Source organism: Vicugna pacos, chromosome 10 (assembly GCF_048564905.1).
Source record: "Vicugna pacos chromosome 10, VicPac4, whole genome shotgun sequence".
Taxonomy (NCBI): domain Eukaryota; kingdom Metazoa; phylum Chordata; class Mammalia; order Artiodactyla; family Camelidae; genus Vicugna; species Vicugna pacos.
In genome coordinates this window covers 69,467,604-69,487,020 of record NC_132996.1, presented here as the reverse complement: position 1 = coordinate 69,487,020, position 19,417 = coordinate 69,467,604, and the positions used below count along the sequence as shown (strand labels likewise).

The following is a 19,417-nucleotide window of genomic DNA, read 5'->3' as shown; positions in this document are numbered from 1 at the left end:
AAAGCCAGAAAAAGACATCACAAGAAAACTACAATATCCCTTATGAGTATAGATGCAAAATTCCTCAACAAAATACTAGCAGACTGAACCCAGCAATATATTAAGAGAATTTTACAACATGACTAAGCGGGATTTACTCTAGAATGCAAGGCGGTTCAACACACAAAAACCAACCACTGTAACATGCCACATTAATGAAAAGAAGAGGGAAAACCACATGATGATCTCAACTGATGCAGAAAAAAGCATCTGACAAAATCCAGCACCCTTTCAAGGTAAAAAACCCTCAACAAACAAGGAATAAATGGGAATTTCCTCAATCTGATAAAGTGTGTTTATGAAAAATCCACAACTAACATTACGCTTAATGGTAAAAGACTAAAGCCTTCCCCCTAAGATCAAGAAAAGGACAAGGATGCCTGCTTTCACCATTTCATCTATTCAACTTTGTACTGGAAGTCCTAGCCAGAGCAACTTGGCAAGAAAGAGAAATAAAAGACATTCAAATTGAAAAGGAAGAAGTAAAACTATTCAGAATCACAAATGATATACACATATACAGAAAATCCTGAAGAATAGACACACACACACAGAGCTAATAAATGAATTCAGCAAAGTTGCAGGATTCAAGAATAACACACAAAATTCAGTTTTATTTCTATACATACAGATTTGACACCAATTCTGAAGTGTGTGTGTTTTTTCCCCACACCAGTAAGTCTACAATGCAGCTCAATTCTGACACTACCTGGAGACAGCATCAGATTCCACAACTGGGGAAGCAAAATACAGGTCTCCTGGTCACTCTTCAACTCAACCACCTTAGTACGCTGTTGTCTGTAGGGGTACCCAACAAACACCTTATCCTGACATCCGAAGTCCTCTCCAAAGCACCTTCCCAAGATTCACAGCATTCGAACAGTTATTACAGATGGAAGTACCTGCTCTTCCCGGCAGCCACTCCTCTTTTAGAGTCCATGAATTAGTCATTCCACAAACACATTAAGCATGTTCTGTGTAAGTTGGCTGGTGTTAAGATATTCAGGGCCTTCTGCTTGTGTGTGTCTGTGTGTGTGTGTTAGGGAGGCAGAGGAGTGGATACATACAAGGTCTCTGCCCAGGGAGAAGTGCTGGAGGGAGGGGAATCAGTGAGTTTAATAGATAAAATAAAACAGATGTAATATTTAAATAATCAGACATCACTATCACCACCACCACCAAGTTCCGCTACTTTAGGCAGGGAGGGCGGCTCCGCCAGGGGGTCTTGTCTAATTCCTGCAGACAATCAGCTCCCAATTTGGCTTTGGCCAGAATTCCGGTTCTGGTCTTTAGGTTGCCCCGAACCCTGGGTCCTCGTTCTAGGGAGAAGGAAAAACACACTCCGAACTTTGTCCAGAAGGTTCGGTTCAGATACGAAATGGTCAGAGATGCGCGTTGAACAAAGACGGAAGAGAAGCCCAGTCTGGGCCGAATTGTGTCACGCTGGCTGTTCAGTTCTCTTCAATCCGTCGCTTCAGACAAGAGGGACGCGGAAAATGAAGAATCACGCCCAGTATAAAACACGACCGACGAGGATGGGATTCGAACCCACGCGTGCAAAGCACAATGGATTAGCAGTCCATCGCCTTAACCACTCGGCCACCTCGTCCCACGTAAAAGCTCCACCTTCCGTATTCCCTTATCTCTTATTTCCCCACCATCCGGGATACTTTATGCCCACTCTTCAGTACAGACCAGGTAAGACCTAGAGAAGGAAGACACCGCGGAAAGAGCTTTTTGTGTTCCTTTCCTGCCTGTCACTGCCGAGAACCCGAGCGATCCTTCACCACACTGCAGCCGAGCTCTGCCACAGTTTCCCCTCTCTAAGTTGGGGGCGAGAGCGCTGGGCTTTCAGGACACGCTTGGTCCAGGAAGTCGCACGCTGACATGGAGGGAGGGGGTGCATGTCCCGGGGAACCAGGCTGGCCGGCGGCGAGGCAGCGGCCAGTTTTCAGCGTTTGCAAAGCGCGCGGTGCAGTCGGAGAGTGTAGTAGCTCCTCCTCGAGAGCAGGGGGCGAGCTGGCACGCCCTAGGCCCTCGCGGGCTGGCGGGTGGGCGGGGCTGCGTGCTGAACTCGGCTCGCCTCGGCTCGCTTCGGCCGCGCTCGGCTGGCTGCGGTAAATCCGGGCTTGAGGCTGCCGATAGAGTCTGCGGCCGGGTGGTCCCTGCTGCGCATCCTGAGCCCCGAGAGCCATGCAGATGTCCTACGCCATCCGATGCGCATTCTACCAGCTGCTGCTGGCCGCACTAATGCTGGTGGCGATGCTACAGCTGCTCTACCTGTCGCTGCTCTCCGGAATGCACGGACAGGACGAGCAAGACCAATATTTCGAGTTCTTCCCCCCGTCTCCGCGGTCGGTGGATCAAGTCAAGGCGCAGCTCCGCACCGCGCTGGCCTCCGGAGGCGTCCTGGACGCTAGCGGCGACTACCGCGTCTACAGGGGCCTACTGAAGACCACCATGGACCCCAACGATGTGATCCTGGCCACTCACGCCAGTGTGGACAACCTGCTGCACCTGTCAGGCCTGTTGGAGCGCTGGGAGGGCCCCCTATCTGTATCGGTGTTTGCGGCCACCAAAGAGGAGGCGCAGCTGGCCACGGTGCTGACCTATGCACTGAGCAGCCACTGCCCCGATATGCGCGCCAGGGTCGCCATGCACCTTGTGTGCCCCTCGCGCTATGAGGCCGCCGTGCCTGACCCCCGGGAGCCAGGGGAGTTTGCCCTGTTGCGGTCCTGCCAGGAGGTCTTTGACAAGCTAGCCAGGGTAGCCCAGCCCGGGGTCAATTACGCGCTGGGTACCAATGTCTCCTACCCCAATAACCTGCTGAGGAATCTGGCTCGTGAGGGAGCCAACTATGCCCTGGTGATCGACGTGGACATGGTGCCTAGCGAGGGTCTGTGGAGAAGCCTGCGGGAAATGCTGGATCAGAGCAAGCAGTGGGCGGGCACAGCCCTGGTGGTGCCTGCCTTCGAGATCCGTCGAGCCCGTCGCATGCCCACCAACAAAAATGAGCTGCTGCAGCTCTACCAGGTGGGCGAGGTGCGGCCCTTCTATTATGGGCTGTGCACACCTTGCCAGGCGCCCACCAACTACTCCCGCTGGGTCAACCTGCCTGAAGAGACCTTGCTGAGGCCGTCCTACGTAGTCCCCTGGCAAGACCCCTGGGAGCCATTCTACGTGGCAGGAGGCAAAGTGCCCACCTTCGACGAGCGCTTTCGGCAGTATGGCTTCAATCGCATCAGCCAGGTGCTCATAAGGGAGAGGGCAGGAGAAATGGGACAAGAAAGGTAGTGGAGTCAGGGAGCTATGAGTGGCCCTGGATGGAAAGGAGGCAATAAGGCAGGAGGGATCATAGTTCAGGAGGTGGCTGGATGGTTGGAAGATCCAGGATGCCTCCAGAGGAATGGGGATGCTGGAGTGAGCAGGGATGTCAGTCTCTGCCCTGGGAATGTCTTCAAACTTTGCTGACCTGTCTCTCCCTCTACAGGCCTGTGAGCTGCACGTGGCCGGATTCGATTTTGAGGTGCTGAACGAAGGTTTCCTGGTTCATAAGGGCTTCAAAGAAGCTTTGAAATTCCATCCCCAAAAGGAGGCTGAAAATCAGCACAATAAGATCCTTTACCGTCAGTTCAAACAGGAGTTGAAGGCCAAGTACCCTGACTCCCCACGTCACTGCTGAGCCCTTCCCTCCCCTAGTCTGAGAAGTCTCAGCCTCCTCCCTCCTTAGGCCTCCCCTCAGGCCTGACTTGGGTAAGAAATGTCACTCCACTTTACAGTGGTAGCTGTGGTGTTTGAACACTGGACTTGAATATGGGGTGCTGGGATCAAGCTTAACCACTAGCTTAACCACTAACTAGCTGTGTGGCCTTGAGCAAATCCTGTTCTCTCTCTGAGCCTCAGTTACCCCGTCTGTAAAAGGGAGGTGAGAATACCTACCTCACAGAACTGTTGGGAGGCTCAGATGAGATGCTATATGTGAAAACATTCTGTAAGCTTCGTACAAATGTGAAGTATTATTAATATTATTACAGTATTATTATTGTTATTATTGTTGTTATTATTATTAACAATTTTGGGTGGGCTATAGGAGAGCACAAAGTATGAATGGGGCACAGCTGAGAAGTCTGAGTACTTAACAAAATGGACTTTTTGTAAAGATATCAGATGAGGACGTTGAATTTAGTTCTTAGCTTTGGGACGGGAACCTAAACTTCCTGGTTGTCTTAGGCCTCCTTCTCGGGGGCTTTGGAGAAAGGAAGGGTCTGCAGGTTCTGTGCTTGATAGTCTGAGATGTGTACCCTTGAATAGGCTGAGCTGGGTAATTTGCCTACCGTTTACAATGTGTAATAAATGAGTTTTCACACCTATAGCTGGCTCCATTACTCTCCTGAAGCGGGCAGGGATGGGGACGGGTTGCGGGTTCGCCCCTTTCACGCCGCGGGGAGGCGGCTGCAAACAGGCGCGCGGGCTGCAAAACAAGGAAAACACAAGGGCCTTTACTGCGAGCTGAAGGCCTGTGTGAATCTCGGTCGGTTGCTATGGAAACGCGGTATCCCAGCAAGCCTCGGCCCCAGCTGTCTAATTGCGAGCACTCCTACGGGCGCCTCCTGATGACGCATGCGGAAACGTGGACAGGCCCCGCCCCAGGAGAAGCGGGACCCGCGCAGCTCTTCCGGGAGCCCCGCCGCGGCGGCCGATACCGGCAGCCTCCGGCACCTCTCAGGGAATCTTGGAAGTGAAGCCGGAGGCCTCACTCCCTTCTGGTGCGTAACGCCAACTCTGGTGCCTGGTTCACTCTCTCCGGCCAGTCGGTCGGAGCCGGCCCAATCTCCAAGGCCAAAGCGGCGCCTAAACCGGCCGACGCGTGCGAAGGCCGCGGGACCGAAGCTGGCCGCGGAAGAGCCAGTGATTCTCCTGCCCGCGCCGGCACCTACGGAGATGGAGCCAGGCGGGAGGCTCTCGGCACGCCGCGGAGGGGCTGGGTTGGCTTCTTCGAGGGTAGGGAAGAATCTTCTTTCCAAAGAGGACTGCTTTCGACATGCTTACTTTCTGAGAAGATAAATTGCATATGTACAGCGCCTTATGATTTGCTTTTCCATCCCTTACTGCATGCAGTCTTTACAACAGTCAGAGTAACAATGATTACCCTCTTTTTGTACCCAGGATAAAGAGGGGAGGTTGTGGTTTAATTTAGGTCACTCAGTAGACTCAGAGACAGCTGGAGAGACCGCCCTTTCTGGTCCTGAAAGGTAGGACTTACCTACTGTTGCGTCTTACAAAGTAAATATATTTAACATTGAAGAGGAATTGCAGTTTCTAAACTGCAGGAACTGAGGCTTGAGAATGGGGAGGATGAGGCTAGTTTGGCGAACCGAGATTAGATTCAGGTAACTCATGAAATCACTGAGAAATGTTTCCAAACTGTCTTCTAGACCAGTTAATTTACTCGAGTTGGTGTTTTCTACCATCACAGAGGCCAGAAGCTACCTAGAAGTTGAAGCCTAATCCCTGCCCTGCAAAAGTTTATTTTGTTTAATTTGTATTTGCAAATCCTCCAGTCATCAAGTGAGTCAGTACTGTGCTAGGTGCATAAAGCACATGTGTAGCCCTGCCCTGGTGAGGCTTACAGACTGACTGGGGAGACATAGACATGAGAAATAAGGAAGGATGTCTACAAGGATCTAAAGGACAACACAGAAGTGCCCAGAGAAGAACATCACAGTGAAACAGAAGACCCTAGTAGGCAAAGAGATGATCTGTTGAGAAGGCTATTTAGTCTTCCTCTTGGGTAATCTTTTGGCAGCATTTGGCATTGTCACCTCTCTTTCATTTTGAAATTCTCTCTCCCCCTGCTTTGAGTTTTTCCTCCTCCATCTCTTGTTAATCTCCTTTTCCTTTTCTGGGGTCTCATCATCTGCCACTTTGGTGACCCTGGGAGTTCATCATGAACCTCTTCTCACTCCACGCATTCTGCCTTGCTGTACCCTCTCCCAAGACCTGCATAACTCACTGTATGTGATAACCTGATCTCTACAGCCCAGATTTCTCTCTGAGGCTTAGACCCATGTGCCCCAACCTGCCCCTTCTCTCGTTTCAAGGTCTTTACACATGCTACTCACTCGACTTGGAATGCTCCTTCCCTCAACCACCTCAGCTCATCTGCCTGGTCCATCTTCCTCTGCAAGCCCTTGCTGCTGCAACAAGCTCCAGGTTCCAGTTAGATGACTATCCTATATGCCCCTGGTCCTAACTCTTCTCACCACACAGTAATGATCTGCTTCTTGGCCTCTATCTCCCAGAAACTTGTAAGCTCCTTGAGGTCAGAGACTATGTCTGTCGGTCACACTTGTGCACAGTACCTACCATAGTATCTGATGTTACCCAGTGTATATTAGATTTTCAGGAAATATTAAATGAATAAAAGAAGGAATGCTTAACAGTGTTCAATGTTGCTGATAAGTCAGTCTAAGATAAGCACTCAAAAATATCGGCATTAGGTACAGGGAGGTCGTCGGTTAACTCTACAGGATCAGTTTCAGCCAAGAGTGATGATACAGAAACAGATCAGAACAAGTGGGAGGTGAAAGGGTAGGAATAGCAAGTGTCCACAAGGCCTTGAAAAGTAGCTGTGAGGTGGAAAACAGGGGGCAGGTAAGTGGAATAGGGTGAGGTTTTGTGTTTCTGCTTTTTCTGTATAGTGGGAAATAGCTGGGTATGTCTAAGGTTTCACGGGAAGGAGCTGTCAAGAGGGAGAGTTGAAGATGCAGGAGAGAGGGGAGCACTGATGACATCTTAGAAGAAGCAGGAAGAGATAGGGTCTGAGCAGACTGAGAAGACAAGAGCATTGTAGTGTTCTCAGGAAGAGAAGTGGAGGGGATTATAGGCAGAAGGAACAGCACAGTGAGTGGCGGGGGCTGGGGAGGAAGTACGTGGTGTATTTGAGAACTGACCATTAGATGGTGGGGTGGAGGAGCTGGAGTTCAAGTCTGGTCTCTGCAGGTCTGGTCTCTGCAGGGCCTTGAAAGCCCTGGTCAGAATTTGGGCCAGTCCCATTAGGCAGTGAGGAGCCCGCCCTTGGCCTTTCCCATCTTATGAGTCATCACCTTGGCCAGTATCCCAGAATGGGCTCACCAACCACGTCCAAGGGCATGGGCCTTCCCTGGCTCCCAGGCTTCTGGGAGATGTGCAGACAGGGTCACTTGCACCCACCCCACCCAACCTGTGCGTGTGCTCAGGGTGTGGCGAGTCCAGTCACTTCCCCAGTTGTCCCCGTCTGCATTTAGGTGTGGTCTGACTCCCTGAGTGGCCACTTTCCCGCACGGAGCTGTGGGCAGTGGCAAGTGATGGCTCCACTCCTTCTCCCACAGCCCAGATGCCCGTCCAGCCTCCAAGCAAAGACACAGAGGAGATGGAAGCCGAGGGCGACTCAGCTGCTGAGATGAATGGGGAGGAGGAGGAGAGCGAGGAGGAACGGAGCGGCAGCCAGACCGAATCCGAGGAGGAGAGCTCAGGTGAGCCCTGACACGCCTGTGCTCCCCGCCCGCTCCCCTCCAGCCGGCCCTGACCGGCCTCTTGTCGCAGAGATGGACGATGAGGACTACGAGCGGCGCCGCAGCGAGTGTGTCAGTGAAATGCTGGACCTGGAGAAGCAGTTTTCCGAGCTGAAGGAGAAGTGAGTTAGGGACCCTGGGGCCGGGCTTCCAGGCAGCAGCAGGCCTGGTGCTGGACAGGGCTGGCAGGGGCCCAGAGCCAGTGAGGGCCTAACACCCGTCCCACCGTGGAGCAGGCACTCGGCCCATGTTTGACAGATGAGCACAGGGGTGCGTGACTGCCTTTTACCTCCCAGGTTGTTCAGGGAACGGCTGAGTCAGCTGCGGGTGCGGCTGGAGGAGGTGGGAGCGGAGAGAGCACCCGAGTACACGGAGCCGCTCGGGGGGCTGCAGCGGAGCCTCAAGATCCGCATTCAGGTGGCAGGTCTGTGGGCTGTCCTGTGCCCTGTCCCCCAACCAGAACCTGTGGCGCTCTGTCCCCTTCCTCCCTCACCCCTGCCCTGCTTCATCTGTGCTCCTAGCCCCCCTTTTTGGGCTCTTGGGTCCCTGGCCAAGCAGGGCCTCCCACCCCTCTCCCTCCACAGGGATCTACAAGGGCTTCTGTCTGGATGTGATCAGGAACAAGTATGAGTGTGAGCTGCAGGGAGCCAAGCAGCACCTGGAGGTGACTGTGCCAGGGAGCTGGTGGGGGAGGGCTGAAATGGGCGCCGTCCCACCTGGCTGAGCTGCTCCGCTCTTCCAGAGCGAGAAGCTGCTGCTCTACGACACCCTGCAGGGAGAGCTGCAGGAGCGCATCCAGAGGCTGGAGGAGGACCGCCAGAGCCTGGACATCAGCTCCGGTGAGGCAAAGGGCCGGCCCGCCCCTGCCCCGGGCCCTGCCCTGTCAGTGCCCATCCCCCGGTCTGGACCTCAGCTTCCCTGCCTGCACAGGGGATTATAAGAGGACCTGTTTTGAGGGGTCGCTGTGGGGACTGAATGAAAGCAAGCGGAGAAGGGCCCAGCCCAGAGCCTGGCACACCATGGGGCTCAGGAAGAGCAGGTCCCCCGCTCCCTGCTCTCTTTCTAGAACAGGAGGTGTCATTGTGACACACCCACACATGCCATGGCCACAGTGCCTACATTCACGCAGGGCACTGGGGAGGGAGAAATTGTCATCACGCCACCATCCACGAAACAAATGAAGAAACTGAGGCTCACAAAAGCACAGTGACCTCTTCCCCAGGGTTGACTTCAGCTTCCAACCCCAAGGCCAGGGTTCTCTCTACCGCCCTGGGGGTGGGTGATGGGGGAGAGCAGGCCTGGCCCATGTGAGGAACACAGACTACAAGGTGGGGGTGTCCTGGAAGGGCCAGCACCTGATCCTGACTCTGGTCTTGGGACACAGAGTGGTGGGATGACAAACTGCACGCCAGAGGCAGCTCGAAGACCTGGGACTCCCTGCCACCCAGCAAGAGGAAGAAGGCGCCTCTGGTTTCTGGTATCCTTCTACCCACGGTGGCCCGAGCTCGGCAGGACGTCAAGGTGGAGGCGGGTGGAGGAACATGGAAGGCAGAGGCAAACCAGACTTATTTATGGTCACTTGGCATCCTGTGCTTTGTCCAGGCAAGTCTAGCTATCAGGGATACTTTGTGGGGCCCTGGACCTTTCCTGGGCTCCATGGACTGTAGAAAAGTAGAAACATCTGTCCAGAGATTCCCCCATAACTTCCTGAGTGAGGTCTCTTCTGAGGCCCTTCTGGCTTTCCCATGACATCCTGGGCATGTCCCAGGCTTTCCCACCCCTATTCCTTTGCTGACATTCCACCTTCTCGGACGTCATTCTACCTGTTCAGTCATCTCAGTTGCTACTTCCTCCATGAAGCCTCTCCTGGTCTCCCCCAGATGGCTAAGGCTTCTCTCTCCTCTGCACCCCTGTTTAGTACCTAAACTACACTGGGGCACCTGCATCCCACCTGGGAGTAGTTACCTCTGCCCCACCACAGGTGCGAGCCCCTTCAGTCTGGGGCCTGAGGTGCCTTCACTCCCAGCACAGAGTTGAGTTGAATTGAATTCTCACGTGCACCCCACCCACCCCTGCCTGTATTCCTGCAGCAACCAGATTCTTAGGGCATCACCATCTCCTGGTGATGGGAATTTGGTTCAAGCAGGGAGGGAAGAGTCTGGACTATATGGACTTGAGGGGCGAATGGGAGGTGAGGGTGTGGAGATGTCACAGATAGAGTGGCTGGTCCCCAGAGGGGAGTGTGAGACCAAAGGAGGATTGTTTTCAGGATAAAAGAGAGTAGGGTCCCTTTGCAGATGGGGAAAGGGGCCTGATGAGAAAAGAACAAGATCTCTGAGTGAGTGGGATGGGCCTGGGCCTTCTGGCCTTGAGACCAGAGAGAGGAGGTGAGGGGAGCCAAAGGGTGGTAGGGTTGGGGCTCGGAACTCCCCCGTGGATTGGAGGGGTAGAGTAGGCCATAGCGATGCTACCCCCACCCCACCAAGAATCTGAGGGCCAAGAGGTAGGTGGAGCCCAAGCTGTAACCGGGTTCCTGCCCTGCTGTCCATGGCACCCCTCTCCTGAGTGTTGGAGCTCCCAGGCCGAGGCCCATCACCTGCCCCATTGGCCAGGCCTCCTGCTTCCTTGACCCCTGCTGCAGGCCCTTACATCGTGTACATGCTGCAGGAGATCGACATCCTGGAGGACTGGACGGCTATCAAAAAGGTGGGTCCAGTGCTGCTTCTCTCAGGTTGGGGCTTGGCAGTGCACCCCCCACCCCCAGCCAGACACCACCTTTGGCCTCTGCAGGCTCTCCATGTGTGGACTCTCTTGAGGGTCTGAAGGCTCTCTGCTCAGAACCTCGGCACCCTCTGCCGAGGTTCCCTGGCATTGCTGTGAGCTCACAAGCCACTGTTTGCCTGGGACCGCCCTGGAAGACAGAGCTGGTCTGCATCAGCCCCTTCCTTGTTCCAGGGCAGGTTGGGACAGGGCGGGAAGAGGGAGGGAGGGAAGGCAGGACAGCAGCCTGGCTGCTTGGGCCTCTACAGGAGAGCACAGCAGACCTTTGCCTAGACGGGGTCTTGTGCCCCCAACCCCAGAGAGGCAGATGTGGAGGGGGGACTTGCCTAGCTGGAGGCAGGCTCTCAGGGGGGTTTCCTTCTACCCACCCAGGCAAGGGCGGCTGTGTCCCCTCAGAAGAGAAAATCAGATGGTAAGAACCCCTGGTGTGTTCTGCCTCCCATTGCCCCATCCCTGGCCCAGCCTCCAGGAAGAGAGCCCAAGGGGAGGCAGGGGCTACGTCAGATCAGTGACCTGAGAGTGAGGACGGTCTGGGTTTGAGGACGTTGTGGGAGTTAGGGTAGGGGTGGGGAAGCTGTAGGTTGACGGGACTGGGAGATGGCCCACTGCCACCACCACCACCACCACCACCAGAACTGCCTAGGAAGGGCTGGAATGCTGAACCTCAGCAGTTGGGTGGCCCTGGTGGGCCTGGAGTACCAGGGAGGCCTGTGGATGAGGGCTGAAGGGCTGACCTGTGCTCTTCTGGCCTCGCCTGCTCTGGGCTGGACTGAGGCTACCCTTCTCGTCCCCCTAGTTGAAGTGCCTGTCTCCCTCTTGGTTCAGCTTCCTCTCACCTGCAGTGATTTTTTTTTTCCCTTCCCGTGTACCCCTAGGACCTTGACCCTGCTGCTCACAGCCAGGGGGCCCCTTGGAGCAGCTGGCATCAAACCCAGGATACGAATTTTCCCGCTGCAGAAAAGCAGACTGCCAGGGCCTTCAGGTCTGCCAAGCTAGCTCTGGTGCTGCTGCTGGGCCCTCCTCTCCAGCCATCACCGGTCTGGACTCTTCCTCTGACCCTCCTCGGGGGCCTGTACAGCTTCAGCCTGGAGCTGCCCTAGCCAGGCAAGACTGTCTCCCCTATCCCCAACCAGCCCTCCCCCCCACTTCCCAAAGGTCAGCTTCCTCAGAGCCTTCCCTGACAGAGACCTGCCTGGTCTGAAGCCAAAGCAACATCCTTTCTGCTGACCTTGGACCTGGCTCCCTAGTCACCGAGCCAGTGAGCTGGGCTCCGCTTTGCAGGAACTGTGAGCCAGAAATTATATTTGGGGGGGCCTGTGTGTCCTGCCTGTTGTTGGAGGTGAGAAGGCAGGCTCCCCAGGTCTTCTCAAGAGGCCTTGGTGCCTGCCTCCCAGGTTTCAGAGAATGGAATTAAAGCTTTTCCTAGGGCATGACCTGCTTGTGTCTGGTTTACCTTGCAAGGGAATTGGGCTCTCATGGGGAGTGCCTGAGATAGGCCGTCTCCTCTGGAGTCCCTGGTACCTCCTCTCACTACCTAGCAGGAGCCTACCCTCTCTGACTTGGGGTATAGGCTGGGGAAGGGGTGTTCTCCCACCCCTCACCCCCACAGAGGTTGGGTGCTGGGCCCTGGACTGCCTGGTGCTGCTGAGCAGAGTCTGAAGCAACATGTGGCACAGGCTGAACACGTGGCCTTGGGCAGGGAAGGGGGCTGGGTGCCTGGTGCTTGGAGACTGGGTCATGTCTGCACCTGCCCCAGTAGCTTGGCAGATTGGTGAGGCAGGCTGGCAGGGCCTGTGCGCGTGGGAGGCAGCCATCAGCAGCACCATGTGCTGACGACCTCACAGCCAGACTCCCCCCTGTTTAGCACTGAGTGTTGGAACCACCCCCAGAACCTCAGTTAAGCAGAGGGGTTAGTTTCCATGGAGACACAGCATCCTTTCTCCATGGCAACCTAAAATCCCAAAACCCAAGTTAGGCTCAGGAATGAGTCACTTTTAAACAGTAGGGGGCGCTCTCCCATAGGCTGACCACAGGGCCATGACCAGATGAGCAATTGACCACAGACTTAAAGGTGCCCCAAGGGCGAGGTCTGGGCCTGTAGGGACATTGATGGGCCTTGCTTAACCCCTTCCTGCCCACCTGTATGGTTCAAGGGGGCTGGCAAGGCTGCAGGACATACAGCGTGAAGGTGGTAGCCCCACAGCTGGGCCCTCGGAATGCTGAGTGATACTTGCAGGGAGAGGTTCCCTGCCCCTAGAGGCTGGGCGCAGAACAGAGGGAGCAGGCGCTGCCCGGGCTGAGTGGGCACACAAGAGTTAACTGTCGGGTGTGACAGGGCGAACCGCCCTCAGGAAGTGTTACTCACCACTGGGAATGTGAGTGCTTTTGCCTTGGGGGCTGGCTTATCCTCCTGAGTTCCAGGAGAAACCGAAGGAGCTCCCAGCCATGGAAACCCCTGGGGAGCCAGGAGCAGACCCTTTCGGAGCCCCCACCCGAACCAGCTTCTTGCCTGAACACCCAGAGAGAGAAAAGTTAGTGAAGTTGGAAGGGTATCCCGATGGGGCAGGGAGGGATGGCAGAGCAGGGTCTCTCCTGGGGCAAAGGAGGGGGAGAGGGTTAGGTCAGGGTCCCAGCCTCTGGGTCCCTGCTCAGGTCTGGTGCCCGCCCCTAGGCCAGCCCAGGACCCTCTGTATGACGTGCCTGATGCCGGTGGTAGGCTGGCAGTTAGGCCCCAGCGGCCCGGGCGCACCGTGAGCCTGCGGGAGCGCCTGCTGCTCACCCAGCCCGTTTGGCTGCAGCTGAGGGCCAACGCCGCGGCTGCACTGCATGTGCTGAGGACTGAGCCCCCGGGGGTGAGTCTTTCCCCACCCCTGGGTCCGGGCGGCTAAGGGTGGGAGGGAGAGGGACTGGACATGGAGGTCCTGACCCTCGGATCCCTGTCCACTCGCAGACGTTCCTGGTGCGGAAATCTAACACTCGCCAGTGCCAAGCCCTGTGCGTGCGGCTGCCAGAGGCCAGTGGCCCCTCCTTCGTCTCCAGCCACTGCATCCAGGAGAACCCTGGGGGTGAGAGGGACTGGCCTGGCGGGAAGGGGCTGGAAGCCATCCGGGCAGGACGCAGAGGGGGTTCCCCAGAGAACGACCTCACTGCCCATCCGTCTCTCAGGCGTCTCCTTGGAGGGCTCAGAACTCGTGTTCCTGGACCTCATCCAGCTCATCTGTGCCTACTGCCACACCCGGTGAGCCTGCCCACAGGGCACCTGCTGTCCATAGAGCCTTGCTCCCTGGGACACCCTGTCCTCCCCACCCGACAGTCCCACTCAGTGCCGGCAGCCTGAAGCATTCTTCCTTCACCCCTGACTTACTGCTCCCCTCTCTGGCCTCAGGGACATCCTTCTCCTCCCGCTTCAGCTCCCCAGAGCCATCCGTCAGGCAGCCACCCACAAGGAGTTGGAAGCCATCTCCCATTTGGGCATTGGTAAGCATGCCCCTGCTACCCATTGCACAGATGGACAAGCTGAGGCCAAGAGGGAAGGGGGAGGCATGTAAGCGCACAGCCTGAAGCCTGTACCTTTCCCTCCATCGGGCACCCTTCCGGAACCCCGAGGCCCCAAACGGCTTCTCTTCCCTAGAGTTCTGGAGCTCTTCCCTCAACACTAAGGCTCAGCTAGGCCCATCTGAAGGTCCACTGCTGCCCCGACTGAAGCCCTGGTCCCCGCAAGAGCTGGACCAGGGCACCGGAGCTGCCTTGTGCTTCTTCAACCCCCTGTTCCCAGGGGACCTGGGTCCCACCAAGCGGGAGAAATTCAAGAGGAGCTTCAAAGTGCGCGTGTCCACAGAGTCCTCCAGTCCCCTGTCCCCCCCAGCTGTGCCGCCTCCCCCAGTCCCAGTGCTGCCAGGGACAGCCCCCAACCAGACAGAAAGTTTGCCCCCTCGCCAGCTGTTGCGGAGGGAGAGCTCAGTGGGGTACCGTGTGCCTGGGGGCACCGGCCCCAGCCTCCCACCACTGCCTTCCCTCCAGGAGGTGGATTGCGGCTCCCCCAGCAGCTCAGAGGAGGAGGGGGTACCAGGGTCCCAGGGGAGCCCAGCAACCTCACCCTGCCTGGGCCGCCGGCGGCCCCTACTTCGGTCCATGAGCGCTGCCTTCTGCTCCCTGCTGGCACCTGAACGGCAGGTGGGCCGGGTGGCCTCAGCGCTGATGCAGGACCGGCACACGGCCGTGGGCCAGCTGGTGCAGGACCTACTGACCCAGGTGCGGGCCAGCCCAGAGCCCCGGGAGCTGCAGGGTGTCCGTGAGGCACTGAGCCGGGCCCGGGCCATGCTGAGTGCGGAGCTGAGCCCTGAGAAGCTGCTGCCCCCTGAACGGCTAGGTAAGACTAATTCAGAGCTCCGCTGGTTCAGCTTGTCTCCATAATTCCAGCTCTTCCGCATTCCACTTTCCACCTCTCCACAGTGCCAGCCTGTCTCTCTGAGTCTGTTTCACCGCTTTACAAACCCACCTTGTCTCATCACCATTCACATCAATTCCATCCACTGCCCGTCTCCCCCAACTCTCCCATGTCACCAAGATTCTTCCTCTTTTCCATCCTTCTCCCTCCCTGGTCATGCCGCTCCTTCCCAAGAACTAGCCCCCACCCCCGCCCTGGTTCCCTGACCCCTGCCTGCCTCTCCCCCACAGAACGCATCCTGGAGAAGTCCCTGCATCGCTCTGTGCTCAAGCCTCTACGGCCCATCCTGGTGGCCCGCCTTAGGCGCCGGCTTTCCGCCAATGGCTCCCTGGGCCGCCTGGCTGAGGGCCTCCGCCTGGCCCGAGTCCAAGGTCCTGGAGTCTTCGGGTCCCACTTAAGCCTGCCCTCCCCAGTAGAGATGGAACAGGTGCGCCAGAAGCTGCTGCAGCTGCTTCGCGCCTACTCACCCAGCGCCCAGGTCAAGCGGCTCCTGCAGGCCTGCAAGCTGCTCTACACAGCCCTGAGGACCCAGGCGGGTATGCCCCTCCCTCCACCTCCTGCCGGCCCCCTGCCAGGTCAGAGGCAGACTACCAAGCAGAGGCTCCAGGAACAGCACAACAGGGAGGAGAAAAAAAAACAAAGGGTCCAATCCTCCCGTTTCACAGATGGTAAAACTGTGGCCCAGAAAGTAAAGTGTCTACTGCCTAGGCCCTACCCCTAGTTGCCATAGAGACCACATTGCCCAAGTCCTGGCGGGCAGAGGGGAGGGTCAATTTCTAAGACACGTAGTGGATTCTGAGCTTGGGACCCCCAGAGGAGCCTGAAGCTCCCTCCTCCACTGCCCCGCAGGGGAGGGTGCGGGGGCCGATGAGTTCCTCCCGCTGCTGAGCCTCGTCCTGGCCCAGTGCGACCTTCCTGAGCTGCTGCTGGAGGCCGAGTACATGTCAGAGCTGCTGGAGCCTGCCCTGCTCACTGGAGAGGGTGAGAGACCCCACACTTCCCTCCTGTCTGGGTGAGGCTGGGGTGCTTTAGTGGCTGCGTGGCCCTGACTAAGCAGGGGAGGGGGAAGAGCAGGCCACTCACGCCCAGAGCTGCATTCATCCCCTTGTGTCCCAGGCGGCTACTACCTGACCAGCCTCTCAGCCAGTTTGGCCCTGCTGAGCGGCCTGAACGAGGCTCACACCCTCCCTCTGAGCCCCTCCCAGGAGCTGCAGCGCTCCGTCAGTCTCTGGGAGCAGCGCCGCCTGCCCGCCACCCACAGCTGCCAGGTAACAGGAACCCACTCCACACTGTCCAGGCCTGGGGAGAGTCTGGCATCATCTGGTGTAGTCCCCTCCTCTGCCCAGTGAGGCCCAGCAGGGGAAGGGCTAGTCCTGTGTCACCCTGCAACAGAAACAGCTCCTTGTGCTGAACACATATCCAAGCCAGCCCTTCTAGAGGGTGCATTCCAGGAGCCAGCGTGGGCGCAGTGCTCCAGCGGCTCAGGCTTGGATCTTCACAGAAACTCTGAAGTAGGATCATTATTATCCCCACTTTACAGATGAGGAAACTGAGACACAACATACGGAGGGAAAGGGACATAGGCAGGCTCAGGCCCCAGATCCTGGCTTCCAGCTTACGCCCCCCTTGCCCTCCCATCGGGGCTCAGGCCTGGTGTCCTCAGAGCCAGAAAGCATCTCTGCCCTTCACCCTCCCTCCATCCAGTCAAAGGACCCTCCCTAGCTTTGGGTTAAGAGTCCAGATTTTGTAGCCAGATCTTGGGTCCAAATCCTAACTCTGCTCTTTTCTGGCTATGGGAGCTTGGGTCAAGTTATGTAACCTCTCTGTGCCTCAGTTTTCTCATCTATAAAATGGGGTGATAGTACCCAACTCCTGGGGGTAACATTCGGACTGAACGAGTTAATTCAGGACAAGCGCTTAAGGCACCAGATAAGCGCTGAGTGTGATTGTTACGCTGTAACGGTGCGCGGGGACCGTCCTTCCAGCCCGAGCACAGCCCTCCCGTCCTCAGAGCACCCCCTTGGAGCTCACCTTATCCACAAAGCTTTCACCACTGGTTCTCCCAGTGGGTCTGTACCAGCCCACCCTTGTTCCTGCAGAGCCTACAGCAGAACCTCAAGCTTTGCAGCCAGATCTGCACCCGGCAGGACTGAGTTCTTGTTTTTGCTTCTCCTCCTACACAGCACCTCCTCCGAGTAGCCTACCAGGACCCCAGCAGTGGCTGTACCTCCAAGACCCTGGCCGTGCCCCCAGGGGCCTCGATTGCCACGCTGAACAAGCTCTGTGCCACCAAGTTCCGAGTAACCCAGCCTGACGCTTTCGGCCTCTTCCTGTACAAGGAACAGGACTACCACCGCCTGCCCCCCGGAGTCCTGGCCCACAGGCTCCCCACAACCGGGTACCTCGTCTACCGCCGGGCAGAGCGGCCTGAGACCCAGGACACCTCACCTGGGGCTGCAACAGAGGAGGGCAGTGAGGGGCCAGAGGCAGGGGGCAAGGAGGAGGAGAAAGGGGGCCAGGGAGATGGGAACATTGAGGTCAAAGCTCGTCCCTGGGACAGCAGGGGAGAGTCTGAGACAATTGCAGAGGGGCATGAGGGCCAGGCCAGGGGAGGCCCTGCTCCACCAAGAGGGCCAGAGGCTGAGGGAAGCCGGGCAACAGAGAAGTAGCCGGGAGTGAACAGAAGGGCCATTTGGGGCAAAAAACTCTGAGCCTGCTGGGAAGGCCTTCCAGAGCCATCAGCCCCACCAGCCAAGGCCACCGCCCCCTTAGCCTTCCCTACCCAGGCCGCTCCTGTGTCTGCCACCACCTCTGACTGTCCAGCTCTGTGATCCCACCTGCTGGGAAGTGACTGGACTGGCCACATCTAGGGCACTGGAATAAAGCTGAGGGGATACAGGGGACCCCAGACCAAGGGCCCAAGGCCTTTTGCCTCTCAGCCTTCTCCCCCAGCTGGAGGCCAGCCAGCCTGCAGTGGTGAGTGTGCCCAAAAGGGGACAAATCCAACGGGGACCCAGACTCTGGCAGCAGGGGAGAGGCACAGCCTAGGCAGCCCTTCCAGGCTCTAAAAGGCACCCCCACTCTTGGGTGTCAGGAGGATTCAGGGAAGCAGCATGGGCTCAGGGCCCAGTCCTGCCCCAGACCACCTGGAGGCTGAGCACCTCCAAACCTCAGTGTCCTCACCTGTAGAGTGGGGTGCTTGTGCTGCCCTGCCTTCGCCCAGGAAACCTTCCAGGGGTCCAAGATGGATAATTTTGCTGCTAAGCAGAGCTCAGACGGGGAAAGGGGGGGAAGGAGGTTGGATGTTAGCAACCCCCCCCCACCAGGGTCTGCACTCACCGAAGGGAGAGGTTCTCTAGGCAGCCCAGGGGACATCCTGGAGGTCGGGTCCAGCCAAGAGAGTACCCGAGTTCCAGCCTTTCCCCAAGATGGGAGGCCCTCCCAAGCACTCTGGTGTCCCAGGGTAACTGGGTAGAGGAGACAGACTTCTGAAATGGAGTGAGGACTTGGAAACAATTTTCTCTGCACTTAAATCTTTTGGACCTCACAAGAGCTTCACAGGAGGCAGGGCCTGGCTTATTACCCACTGAGGTTTGGGAAACTGACTCTAAGATACCACACAGCAGGCCATTAGGTGTTCCCACACCCAAACCAGGAGTCAGGCTCCAACTCTTTGTTCTAAGCCACGGATAAATTAACCCTCAAGGCCCACAGACCCCAAAGGGAGGCCAAGAATAGGCCGCATGCCAACGAGCAAAGAAAATACCGAAAACCACCACAAGGGGGTGCATGTGGCCCAGGAAGCACCTGATGGGCAAAGGCAGCTCCAGGATGTTAGGTGGTCACTGGCTTTGGCCTCTTGCAGCCGCCAGGCACCTGGGGACAGAGCAGGGGCCAAGGCTGCCGGCCTTCGGCGCTGTGGGAGTCAGGAGTCTGGATGAAGCCAGCTCAGGGGACCACTCCCTGGGAAGGAACCATCCCCTGGTGGAAGGAGGACTGGACCCCATCCAGCCTCTGAGGTGCCCCCTCAGGGGCTGTGTGCAGAGGGACACCAGCCACTTGTGAGCCATGACAACTGGATATCCTGGATGTTGGGGTTCCAGACACTCCAGATACTGCCCAGGTGCAGGGCTCCCAAATTCCTCACTAGGCCACCAGCAGCTCTTCCTCCCCCATATCTACCCACTCAAGCTTCTCTCTGGTGGGGAGTCTCCCCTTCATTCTTTGTATGTCCTCCCCGAGCCCACACCCACCCCAGTGCCTTGTACAGTGCTGAGCACGCCGCAGGCGCTCAATAAATGTTTTCTACTGATTGGAGTCTGATAACTAAGAGTAAAAGTCAGTGAAGTGGGAAGCTGGGAGGTTAATGGAGGGCTGAGTTCTGGGAATCAAACACAGGATGTCTCAAGTTCAGTCCCAGAGGAAAGACCTGGAAGGGTTGCAGGGGGTGTTCAGAGAACCCCAGGGCCGGATATGGAGCTGGTCTCATAAGAACTAGGACTGGCCCAGGCTTATCTGGGCCCCTGCTAGGGGGCCTTGGCAAGCCCCTCCCACCCATTTCTGGTGCTCAGCCCTCATTCCTGGCTCTGGGAATTCG

The 19,417-nt window shown here is 57.0% G+C and overlaps 3 protein-coding genes and 1 non-coding gene across 6 annotated transcripts; 3 read left to right on the top strand and 1 right to left on the bottom strand.

Annotated features, from left to right (window-relative positions):
* Nucleotides 1-1,566: 1,566 nt before the first annotated feature.
* TRNAS-GCU (transfer RNA serine (anticodon GCU)) lies at nt 1,567-1,648 on the bottom strand. The gene has a single exon. It is a non-coding gene; the product is annotated as a tRNA-Ser (tRNA).
* A 353-nt stretch (nt 1,649-2,001) lies between these two features.
* On the top strand, nt 2,002-4,409 carry B4GAT1 (beta-1,4-glucuronyltransferase 1). Its single transcript, XM_006210660.3, has 2 exons — nt 2,002-3,288; nt 3,530-4,409. Exons 1-2 carry the CDS (start codon nt 2,233-2,235, stop codon nt 3,719-3,721), a joined length of 1,248 nt encoding a protein of 415 aa, XP_006210722.1. The 5' UTR covers nt 2,002-2,232; the 3' UTR covers nt 3,722-4,409.
* Nucleotides 4,410-4,670: 261 nt separating this feature from the next.
* BRMS1 (BRMS1 transcriptional repressor and anoikis regulator) lies at nt 4,671-11,806 on the top strand. Of its 3 annotated transcripts, XM_031690919.2 has the most exons (11): nt 4,678-4,805; nt 5,206-5,291; nt 7,410-7,553; nt 7,624-7,714; nt 7,889-8,016; nt 8,177-8,256; nt 8,335-8,431; nt 8,977-9,069; nt 10,234-10,298; nt 10,746-10,785; nt 11,249-11,806. In XM_031690919.2, exons 3-11 carry the CDS (start codon nt 7,415-7,417, stop codon nt 11,254-11,256), a joined length of 741 nt encoding a protein of 246 aa, XP_031546779.1. In that variant the 5' UTR covers nt 4,678-4,805; nt 5,206-5,291; nt 7,410-7,414; the 3' UTR covers nt 11,257-11,806. The 3 variants fall into 3 exon arrangements, with proteins under 3 accessions (XP_015100272.1, XP_031546779.1, XP_031546780.1); XM_015244786.3 differs by lacking the exon at nt 5,206-5,291 and having other exon boundaries at nt 4,671-4,805; XM_031690920.2 differs by lacking the exons at nt 4,678-4,805; nt 5,206-5,291 and adding an exon at nt 4,837-5,040.
* Nucleotides 11,807-11,947: 141 nt separating this feature from the next.
* Nucleotides 11,948-19,132, top strand: RIN1 (Ras and Rab interactor 1). Its single transcript, XM_006210659.4, has 10 exons — nt 11,948-12,904; nt 13,045-13,225; nt 13,324-13,438; nt 13,539-13,611; nt 13,759-13,850; nt 14,005-14,742; nt 15,051-15,356; nt 15,670-15,801; nt 15,937-16,088; nt 17,004-19,132. Exons 1-10 carry the CDS (start codon nt 12,819-12,821, stop codon nt 17,487-17,489), a joined length of 2,361 nt encoding a protein of 786 aa, XP_006210721.2. The 5' UTR covers nt 11,948-12,818; the 3' UTR covers nt 17,490-19,132.
* The last annotated feature ends 285 nt before the right edge of the window (nt 19,133-19,417 follow it).